Source organism: Lepisosteus platostomus, chromosome 5 (assembly GCF_059453375.1).
Source record: "Lepisosteus platostomus isolate fLepPlt1 chromosome 5, fLepPlt1.hap1, whole genome shotgun sequence".
NCBI classification, from domain to species: Eukaryota; Metazoa; Chordata; class Actinopteri; order Semionotiformes; family Lepisosteidae; genus Lepisosteus; species Lepisosteus platostomus.
The window spans coordinates 67,610,449-67,621,698 of NC_142615.1; the positions used below are offsets into that span (position 1 = coordinate 67,610,449).

The following is an 11,250-nucleotide window of genomic DNA, read 5'->3' on the forward strand; positions in this document are numbered from 1 at the left end:
ACACACACACACACACACACTCCCACACACACACACACACTCCCACACACACTCCCACACACACTCACACACACTCAAACACACTCAAACACACTCCCACACACTCCCACACACTCAAACACACTCCCACACTCCCACACTCCCACACTCCCACACACTCACACACTCACACTCCCACACTCACACACACCCTCACACTCAAACACACTCCCACACACTCCCACACACACTCCCACACACACACACTCCCACACTCAAACACACTCCCACACTCTCACACTCCCACACTGACACCGCCTGCCTGTTCTGTCCTGACGTCAGTGTGCACCTCCTCTCTCTCCCAGACCTGCCCCACCCCCTCTCCGCGACGCCGCTCCACGGCCTCCTCCAGGAAGCGCCCGCCTCCCACCCCGGACCCCTCTCCCGAGCCCAAGACCTCCCGGCGGACCGCTGTGGTCAGTCCCAGAGCTGCCCCCAGCTCTCACTCACCGAGGGTCAGTCCAGTCAGTGTGTCTGTATGAACCCCTCTCTCTCTCAGTGCAGTGTTCATGTACTGGAGTGTCCAGTCAGTGTGTCTGTATGAACCCCTCTCTCTCTCAGTGCAGTGTTCATGTACTGGAGTGTCCAGTCAGTGTGTCTGTATGAACCCCTCTCTCTCTCAGTGCAGTGTTCATGTACTGGAGTGTCCAGTCAGTGTGTCTGTATGAACCCCTCTCTCTCTCAGTGCAGTGTTCATGTACTGGAGTGTCCAGTCAGTGTGTCTGTATGAACCCCTCTCTCTCTCAGTGCAGTGTTCATGTACTGGAGTGTCCAGTCAGTGTGTCTGTGTGAACCCCTCTCTCTCTCAGTGCAGTGTTCATGTACTGGAGGGTCCAGTCAGTGTGTCTGTATGAACCCCTCTCTCTCTCAGTGCAGTGTTCATGTACTGGAGTGTCCAGTCAGTGTGTCTGTATGAACCCCTCTCTCTCTCTCAGTGCAGTGTTCATGTACTGGAGTGTCCAGTCAGTGTGTCTGTGTGAACCCCTCTCTCTCTGTCCAGGTGCTCTTCACTGGAGTGGACGATGACTCGGTCTCGGCTGTGGTCCTGAGGTTGGGGGGCGACCTGGCCGAGGGGGTGCACGACTGCACCCACCTGGTGACCGACCGCATTCGGAGGACGGTGAAGCTGTTGTGCGCCGTGGCCCGGGGCGTCCCTGTGGTCACCCCGGAGTGGCTGGACAAGGTGGGGACCCCGTACCTGTAGACTGAGGCTCTCTGGTTCACGAATCACGAAGACGAGGTCAGGACAGGAGTGCTCTACTGTACACAGAGAGGGGCGGGAGGGGGGAACAAGCCGATACCCTGGCTTCTCTCCAGACACAGCTGGGTGAGCTCCTCCAGTCAGGACAGGGGGCTCTACTGTACACAGAGAGGGGTGGAAGGGGGGAACAAGCTGATACCCTGGCTTCTCTCCAGACACAGCTGGGTGAGCTCCTCCAGTCAGGACAGGGGGCTCTACTGTACACAGAGAGGGGTGGGAGGGGGGAACAAGCTGCCCCCAGCACAGTAATTAAAACCCAGGGAGATAATTAGTCTTCCATTCCCAGTGCTGCCCTGACATCGTCATGACAACTCTGACACTGTCTCCACTGTCTCCCCTGTAATTAGTGTTTAATGAGGATTCATAAAGACCCCACTGGAGGGGCTGTTGCAGACAGGCCTGTACTCCAGTGTGCAGATTCGCCAGTGGAGTCTGGGCCTGGACTGGACTGGACACCCCTGGTCACTGGGACTGGACTGGACTGGACACCCCTGGTCACTGTTACTGGACTGGACACCTCTGTTCACTGGGACTGGACTGGACTGGACACCCCTGGTCACTGGGACTGGACTGGACACCTCTGTTCACTGGGACTGGACTGGACACCCCTGGTCACTGTTACTGGACTGGACTGGACACCCCTGGTCACTGTTACTGGACTGGACACCTCTGTTCACTGGGACTGGACTGGACTGGACACCCCTGGTCACTGGGACTGGACTGGACACCTCTGTTCACTGGGACTGGACTGGACACCCCTGGTCACTGTTACTGGACTGGACTGGACACCTCTGTTCACTGTTACTGGACTGGACACCTCTGTTCACTGGGACTGGACTGGACACCCCTGGTCACTGTTACTGGACTGGACTGGACACCTCTGTTCACTGTTACTGGACTGGACACCTCTGTTCACTGGGACTGGACTGGACACCCCTGGTCACTGTTACTGGACTGGACTGGACACCTCTGTTCACTGTTACTGGACTGGACACCTCTGTTCACTGGGACTGGACTGGACTGGACACCCCTGGTCACTGTTACTGGACTGGACACCTCTGTTCACTGGGACTGGACTGGACTGGACACCCCTGGTCACTGTTACTGGACTGGACACCTCTGTTCACTGGGACTGGACTGGACTGGACACCTCTGTGTAACCTCTGGTCACTAAGACTGGACTGGTCACCACTTGTCACTGGGATGGGACTGGACTGTACTGGACACCCCTGGTCACTGGTCACTGTTACTGGACTGGACACCACTGGTCACTGTTACTGCACTGGACACCTCTGTTCACTGGGACTGGACTGGTCACCACTGGTCACTGGGACGGGACGGGACTGGACTGGACACCCCTGGTCACTGGTCACTGTTACTGGACTGGACACCCCGGTCACTGGAACTGGACTAGACTGGACACCTCTGGTCACTGGGACTGGACTGGACTGGACACCCCTGTTCACTGTGACTGGACTAGACTGGACACTACTGGTCACTGTTACTGGACTGGACACCACGGGTCACTTACTGGACTGGACACCTCTGGTCACTAGGACTGGACTGGACACCACTGGTCTCTTGGACTGGACTGGACACCCCTAATCACTATAGGAGTCAATTTAAAATCTTTTGTGCTTGTGTCCTGCTCAGAGTGGTCACTGTGTCTCTCTGTGTCCTGCTCAGAGTGGTCACTGTGTCTCTCTGTGTCCTGCTCAGAGTGGTCACTGTGTCTCTCTGTGTCCTGCTCAGAGTGGACGCAATGGATGCTTCCTGTCTCCCAGACCCTTCCTGGTGAAGGACACAGCACAGGAGAAGGTTTTCAGTTTCTCCCTGTCGGAGTCACTGCTGAGAGCCCACAGACAACCACTGCTGCAGGTCAGTCTGTCCACTGTCCACGGCTCATCACAGTGTCCAGTCTGTATGAACCTCTCTCTCTCTCTCAGTGCAGTGTTCATGTACTGGAGTGTCCAGTCAGTGTGTGTATGAACCCCTCTCTCTCTCAGTGCAGTGTTCATGTACTGGAGTGTCCAGTCAGTGTGTGTGTATGAACCCCTCTCTCTCTCAGTGCAGTGTTCATGTACTGGAGTGTCCAGTCAGTGTGTGTGTATGAACCCCTCTCTCTCTCAGTGCAGTGTTCATGTACTGGAGTGTCCAGTCAGTGTGTCTGTATGAATCCCTCTCTCTCTCAGTGCAGTGTTCATGTACTGGAGTGTCCAGTCAGTGTGTCTGTATGAACCCCTCTCTCTCTCAGTGCAGTGTTCATGTACTGGAGTGTCCAGTCAGTGTGTCTGTATGAACCCCTCTCTCTCTCAGTGCAGTGTTCATGTACTGGAGTGTCCAGTCAGTGTGTGTGTATGAACCCCTCTCTCTCTCAGTGCAGTGTTCATGTACTGGAGTGTCCAGTCAGTGTGTCTGTATGAACCCCTCTCTCTCTCAGTGCAGTGTTCATGTACTGGAGTGTCCAGTCAGTGTGTCTGTATGAACCCCTCTCTCTCTCAGTGCAGTGTTCATGTACTGGAGTGTCCAGTCAGTGTGTGTGTATGAACCCCTCTCTCTCTCAGTGCAGTGTTCATGTACTGGAGTGTCCAGTCAGTGTGTGTGTATGAACCCCTCTCTCTCTCAGTGCAGTGTTCATGTACTGGAGTGTCCAGTCAGTGTGTCTGTATGAACCCCTCTCTCTCTCAGTGCAGTGTTCATGTACTGGAGTGTCCAGTCAGTGTGTCTGTATGAACCCCTCTCTCTCTCAGTGCAGTGTTCATGTACTGGAGTGTCCAGTCAGTGTGTCTGTATGAACCCCTCTCTCTCAGTGCAGTGTTCATGTACTGGAGTGTCCAGTCAGTGTGTCTGTATGAACCCCTCTCTCTCTCAGTGCAGTGTTCATGTACTGGAGTGTCCAGTCAGTGTGTCTGTATGAACCCCTCTCTCTCTCAGTGCAGTGTTCATGTACTGGAGTGTCCAGTCAGTGTGTCTGTATGAACCCCTCTCTCTCTCAGTGCAGTGTTCATGTACTGGAGTGTCCAGTCAGTGTGTCTGTATGAACCCCTCTCTCTCAGTGCAGTGTTCATGTACTGGAGTGTCCAGTCAGTGTGTCTGTATGAACCCCTCTCTCTCTCAGTGCAGTGTTCATGTACTGGAGTGTCCAGTCAGTGTGTGTGTATGAACCCCTCTCTCTCTCAGTGCAGTGTTCATGTACTGGAGTGTCCAGTCAGTGTGTCTGTATGAACCCCTCTCTCTCTCAGTGCAGTGTTCATGTACTGGAGTGTCCAGTCAGTGTGTCTGTATGAACCCCTCTCTCTCTCAGTGCAGTGTTCATGTACTGGAGTGTCCAGTCAGTGTGTGTGTATGAACCCCTCTCTCTCAGTGCAGTGTTAATGTACTGGAGTGTCCAGTCAGTGTGTCTGTATTAACCCCTCTCTCTCTCAGTGCAGTGTTCATGTACTGGAGTGTCCAGTCAGTGTGTGTGTATGAACCCCTCTCTCTCTCAGTGCAGTGTTCATGTACTGGAGTGTCCAGTCAGTGTGTCTGTGTGAACCCCTCTCTCTCTCAGTGCAGTGTTCATGTACTGGAGTGTCCAGTCAGTGTGTGTGTATGAACCCCTCTCTCTCTCAGTGCAGTGTTCATGTACTGGAGTGTCCAGTCAGTGTGTCTGTATGAACCCCTCTCTCTCACTGCAGTGTTCATGTACTGGAGTGTCCAGTCAGTGTGTCTGTATGAACCCCTCTCTCTCTCTCAGTGCAGTGTTCATGTCCTGGAGTGTCCAGTCAGTGTGTCTGTATGAACCCATCTCTCTCTCAGTGCAGTGTTCATGTACTGGAGTGTTCAGTCAGTGTGTGTGTATGAACCCCTCTCTCTCTCAGTGCAGTGTTCATGTACTGGAGTGTCCAGTCAGTGTGTCTGTATGAACCCCTCTCTCTCTCTCTCTCTCTCTCTCAGGGCTATGAGATTCATGTAACTCCCTCAGTGAAACCAGAACCGGCGCAGATGAAGGACATTATTGTGTGCAGTGGTGCCGTGTTCCTGCCCAAAATGCCCTCTGTGAACAAGGTGACTCCCGCTGTTCTGTCCTACTATGTGTGTCCTGTGTCTGTCTGTCTCGGGGGAGTGTGCGTGTCCTGTGTCTGTCTGTCTTGGGGGAGTGTGTGTGTCCTGTGTCTGTCTGTCTTGGGGGAGTGTGCGTGTCCTGTGTCTGTCTGTCTCGGGGGAGTGTGCGTGTCCTGTGTCTGTCTGTCTCGGGGGAGTGTGCGTGCCCTGTGTCTGTCTGTCTCGGGGGAGTGTGCGTGTCCTGTGTCCTGTGTCTGTCTGTCTCGGGGGAGTGTGCGTGCCCTGTGTCTGTCTGTCTCGGGGGAGTGTGCGTGCCCTGTGTCTGTCTGTCTCGGGGGAGTGTGTGTGTCCTGTGTCCTGTGTCTGTCTCGGGGGAGTGTGCGTGTCCTGTGTCCTGTGTCTGTCTCGGGGGAGTGTGCGTGTCCTGTGTCCTGTGTCTGTCTCGGGGGAGTGTGCGTGTCCTGTGTCCTGTGTCTGTCTCGGGGGAGTGTGTGTGTCCTGTGTCTGTCTGTCTCGGGGGAGTGTGCGCGTCCTGTGTCCCTGACAGCGCTGTGTGTCGCAGGGCCAGACGCTGGTGCTGTCCTGCCCCGAGGACGCCCCCCTGTGCCAGCCCGCCCTGCGCGCCGGACTGCCGGTGCTCAGCGCCGAGTTCCTCCTCACGGGCATCCTGCAGCAGAGCGTCGACCTGGAGCGTCACCGCCTCTCCGGCCCCGGGTTCGACACCCCCCCGGGCGCCAAGAGGGGCAGGAGGAGGCGCTGAAGGAGCTGAGACCTGGAGCCCAGTAAGCACCTCCACAGACACTGGGGGCTCCTTTCTGACACTGTGGGGGTTCAGTCAGACCTGCTGGACTGTGTCTCTCCAGGAGCAGGACTGGGGGCTCCTGTCTGACACTGTGGGGGTTCAGGCAGTCCTGCTGGACTGTGTCTCTCCTGGAGCAGGACTGGGGGCTCCTGTCTGACACTGTGGGGGTTCAGTCAGACCTGCTGGACTGTGTCTCTCCGGGAGCAGGACTGGGGGCTCCTGTCTGACACTGTGGGGGTTCAGTCAGACCTGCTGGACTGTGTCTCTCCAGGAGCAGGACTGGGGGCTCCTGTCTGACACTGTGGGGGTTCAGTCAGACCTGCTGGACTGTGTCTCTCCAGGAGCAGGTCTGGGGGCTCCTGTCTGACACTGTGGGGGTTCAGGCAGACCTGCTGGACTGGATGTAACTGGTGAATGTACCTGGTGCCCCCTGCCTCTCTCGCTCATGCTGACACAGGGGCGCCCTTTATTCCAGTGTAATATTATATTAATAGGCTATTTTGTCGAGCAATAAAGTTTTGTAGTGAAAACGGAGCGGTGTGGACAGGCACAAACACACACACACACTGAGTCACACTCACACACATCTGTCACACACTCCCACTGTTACAGTGACACACACACACTGACACTGTCAAACACACTGATGTCACACTGGCTAACGAGAACAGCAGCTGTGAGCTTGACTGTGAATTTGTATCGTCGAACAGCTTTTATTTCCATTACAAAACTGTACAGATTCACACAGAGATCCTTCAGATGATTAACAATAATCTTACGCTTTATATAGCTCTTTTCTGGACACTCCACTCAGAGCTCTTTACAGGTCATGGGGATCCCACTACCGCCACCAGTGTGCAGCTCTTTACAGGTCATGGGGATCCCACTACCACCACCAGTGTGCAGCCCCACCTGGATGACGCCCCAGTCCTCTCCCCACACACCAGCTCTCAGTGGGGAGGAGAGCAGAGGGATGGAGGCAGTTCAGAGAGGGTTATTAGGAGGCCATGATGGGTAAAGACCAGGGGGGTAATTTGGCCAGGACACCAGGGTAACACCCCTACTCTTCTCGAGAAACACCCTGGGATTGTTAATGACGTCCTACAACACGAATGCCCGCGAATGCCTGGGGTTTCTCTTCAAGGGCATCGCCAGGCAGGGGAGAACGTTTTTCGCCCGAGGATTCCACACTGCGGGAAACCCGAGTTTCCTAAAACAAACGGGAGAGCAAACCCTCTAAAGATGCGGTTCGGGTTACCCGAGGCCGAACCTGCTTTTTCGCAACTGATCAGACGTATCGAAAGGTCCCGGCCCGAGCCCGGGGGGGAAGATGATTTTCCTTCATCGCCCTGACTCCCTTTGAGTAAAAAAGAGGAGAGATGGTTTATTCGGCCTCCTTGCAAGGAGGAAGGTGGCTCGGGGGGAATTGTTCTTAATTCAGGTGGAAGCCTTTCATATCTTAAAGCAGGTGCGTCTTGTAACTCTCCCACTCCTGCCGGTTGTGGAGGTAAAGCAGTTCGGCTTTCGCCCACACGTGCTGGATTGTCAACCTGTGGGTTATGGCGCGAGGCACAGCTGCTGAATGTTCCTGGCAGGGTTACAAAAACAGCTCTTCACGTGGACAGCCAAAGTTGTGGACGAGTTTCACAGACCTTACTGTATAAAAAGACCAGTCTTTGCAATACTTCTTGGAGTCTGGCCTGCGAGAGCAAGGCTCCCATATGCATATGTAATAAAGAAGGCTTCTGCTACGGGGGAGAGACCCGACCGGCTGCCACTTGCTTGGCACAACAGGTCCGACAGGAAAAGCCACAGCTGCCCTTCTGTACAAGACTGAAAGGAACGCAGGGAGCTTCAGTCTCGGAAAGGAAAAGGAAAAAAAACAACCTCCAATCTGGATCCGTTTCTATTGGTTCGGCAATCTTCTGCTGTACGCGGAAGATATCTCCGTACGCGAGCTGCTGCATATCGGCGTCGTATCAGCAGCTGATGGAGCAAGCTGGTGTTTTGAACCCGCTGTACCGAGAGAGAGAGAGAGAGAGAGAGAGAGAGAGAGAGAGAGAGAGAGAGAGAGAGAGAGAGAGAGAGAGAGAGAGAGAATTTTTAACCCTTTAGCCCCCCCACGTCTGCCCCGCCCTATTTTTCCTCTCGCTGGTGCCTTTTTAAAACGCTCATCTAAACTCTCAAACTCCCTGAGTCGGCTGCGCAGCCGAAACGAACGGCCCATCTCCCGTGTGCGCGCGCCGGTGTCCCTGCAGGTGACTCGACCGACTGAAGCTCCTCCCGCAGTGGCTGCAGCAGAACGGTCTCTCTCCCGTGTGCGCGCGCAGGTGCAGTTTCAAAGGGCTTGACATCACAAAACTCCTCCCGCAGCAGAACGGTCTCTCTCCCGTGTGCGCGCGCAGGTGTCCCTGCAGGTGTTTCTCTCCCCTGGGGACGTGCTGGTGCGCGCACAAGGGGCTGGAGCCAGGCTGCGGCTGTCCGCGTTCCGGGGACATCGCCGGCCCCGGGCTCATCTGGTCTCGGTGTTGCTCCTCCCTGTCCTGACTCTCCTCTGGGTGCTGTGACTCAGCACTGTTCTCTTCGCCAGGGACAGCAGTCTGCTGATCTGGAGAGTCTATCAACTGGGGCTCCGTGTCCTGCTCTGTAAGATTAAAGACATCCAGTTCTTCACTGTGCTCTTGTACAGAGACACAGCCCAATTCATTACAACCTTGTGTAATATTGTTTGAGTCCAGATTATTCATCTTCTCTATAAAATCATCACATACTAAGAGCCCAGGTGTCTCACTCTCAGGCTCGGTCTTCATCGTGGGCACAGAGTCCAGATCCTGTCTCTGTCTGCTCTCTGTGTGCTGCTCCCTGAGTGTCTCTTTCCCTTGTGCGGCGGTGAGCTCTCACTGTGTTGCTGGTCAAGAGGAGCCCTGTCCCCAGAGTCAGGGAGAGCACTGACCTCTGACCCTGAAAAACACAGGACAAGAGGACAGGGCATGGGTCCAGAGTCGATCAATGTCCAGCAAAGCGTTTTAATAACAAGGTCAGAACTTAAGGTCTGCAGTCGAATCATTTGAGACCCCCGCAACTGTGGAGACCTACAGACACAAGAGATCTGAATCCCACTCAAGAGCGATCGGGCAGCGCACATGACAGAAAACATCATCAGCCGTCTGACAGTCCCTTCATCCAATCTGGGGTCGTGGGGGAGCCGGGGTCTATCCTAGCGAGCAAGTCGGGGTACACCCTGGACAGGACACCAGTCCATCACAGGACACACACACACTCACACCCTGGACAGGACACCAGTCCATCACAGGACACACACACACAGCCTGGACAGGACACCAGTCCATCACAGGACACACACACACTCACACACCTGGAACAGGACACCAGTCCATCACAGGAAACACACACAGCCTGGACAGGACACCAGTCCATCACAGGACACACACACTGCCTGGAAAGGACACCAGTCCATCACAGGACACACACACACACCCTGGACAGGACACCAGTCCATCACAGGACACACACACACTCACACACCCTGGACAGAACACCAGTCCATCACAGGACACACACACTCACACACCTGGGACAGGACACCAGTCCATCACAGGACACACACACTCACACACCCTGGACAGGACACCAGTCCATCACAGGACACACACACACATACACACACACACACCCTGGACAGGACACCAGCCCATCACAGGACACACTCACACAGCCTGGACAGGATACCAGTCCATCACAGGACACACAGACAGCCTGGACAGGATACCAGTCCATCACAGGACACACAGACAGCCTGGACAGGACACCAGTCCATCACAGGACACACACACACTCACACACCCTGGACAGGACACCAGTCCAACACAGGACACACACACCCAGGACATATAATATAAGCTACCCATATCCCAACACCAGCTTCATTTTCATCTCTATATAAATGAAGAAGCAGTATTGAAGGGTACACGCGAGACTTGTGTACTGGCCAGCTGCTCCGGCAAAGCACTTCAAAGGCGAAGGAGCCGGGGCGGGTCAAGGGTCAAGGGTCAGCGGGATAACCTTTTCCCCTCAGCAGTCCGCCTCAGCGTTTGGCGGTTCTGCGTTTTGTGAGACTCACAAATCAAATCAAATCAAAGAATCGCCGATCCGTTTCTACTACAATCTGAGCCCTGTTACTGCGAGACATGAGGTTTTTTTTTTAAAGCGCCATATCTGGACATCAACAGAGAGGAAAGCTCCAGGCACTGTTTTGAAACACACCGATATTGCAACAACAACAACAACAACAACAACAACAACAACAACAAAAAACACACACACACAAAAACGTGTAATGCTTATCAGTGTTTCGATTATTTCTGGTGTGTCTGGCCCGTTCCGACGTACGTTTTGTTTCCAAACTAAAACCACCGTGAGTTGGACACGCCAGATGGACAGGAGAGGTTTTTTTCCTCGCGTTGCTAATAAATACACACCCGGTCATTGGGAGTGTTATGAAGGCGTCCTCCGTCCTGTCGCTGTATCACAGATGTCTTCAGCACCAGAACCGGATAATAACCGGCCCCCCTCACCAGGAGCTGGGAGACGCCGTGCAGTTTGTCCCGAAACTCCTCCTCAAGAGTCGGTCCTCCTGTTGCGGAAAACCTCTGCCACTTCATGCACGATCGATTTGAGCTAAATTTGCATGAAAGACTGGAGCTGGGTCTGCAGATGTGACGAGCACGCCGCCATCCTGCTCCGGGGTCGCTCAGAAACCCGCGGAGTTTTCAAACCCCAGAACTTTCTTACTTTTTATCTGTGTCCTTCGCGGAACCGGGATCCGGGTCTGTGGTCGGTTCTCAAGCACGGACACGGCCCACAAGACGCAGCGTCTTCAGAACCTGGGAAATTAGTTAAAAGGAGACAAAATAGTTTTGGGGCGGGGGGTTTGGCTCGGTTTGCACCTTTCCTCCTGAGCCGATAATATCTTGTAGCGCCAGGGAAGAGGCTAAGAACTGTGTGTGTGTGTCCTCTCCAGGGTGTGTGTGTGTCCTGTCCAAGGGTGTGTGAGTGTGTGTGTCCTGTGGGGGGCTGGTGTCCT

The 11,250-nt window shown here is 54.5% G+C and overlaps 1 protein-coding gene and 1 long non-coding RNA gene across 6 annotated transcripts in view; one reads left to right on the plus strand and one right to left on the minus strand.

The window, feature by feature from the left end:
* mdc1 (mediator of DNA damage checkpoint 1) overlaps positions 1-6,676 on the plus strand; it is a 34,987-nt gene extending 28,311 nt beyond the window's left edge. For all 5 annotated transcript variants that reach the window (XM_088632709.1, XM_088632711.1, XM_088632713.1 and 2 more), the window contains 5 exons: positions 345-494; positions 1,040-1,222; positions 3,053-3,178; positions 5,237-5,347; positions 5,907-6,676. In XM_088632709.1, coding sequence (XP_088488835.1) covers positions 345-494; positions 1,040-1,222; positions 3,053-3,178; positions 5,237-5,347; positions 5,907-6,104 — 768 coding nt within the window. In that variant the 3' untranslated portion in view covers positions 6,105-6,676. The remainder of the gene's footprint in view (positions 1-344; positions 495-1,039; positions 1,223-3,052; positions 3,179-5,236; positions 5,348-5,906) is intronic.
* Positions 6,677-6,839: 163 nt separating this feature from the next.
* Positions 6,840-11,159, minus strand: LOC148671846 (uncharacterized). Its single transcript, XR_015937110.1, has 2 exons — positions 10,646-11,159; positions 6,840-9,107 (listed from the first exon to the last, which is right to left on the minus strand). It is a non-coding gene; the product is annotated as an uncharacterized LOC148671846 (long non-coding RNA).
* Positions 11,160-11,250: the final 91 nt, after the last annotated feature.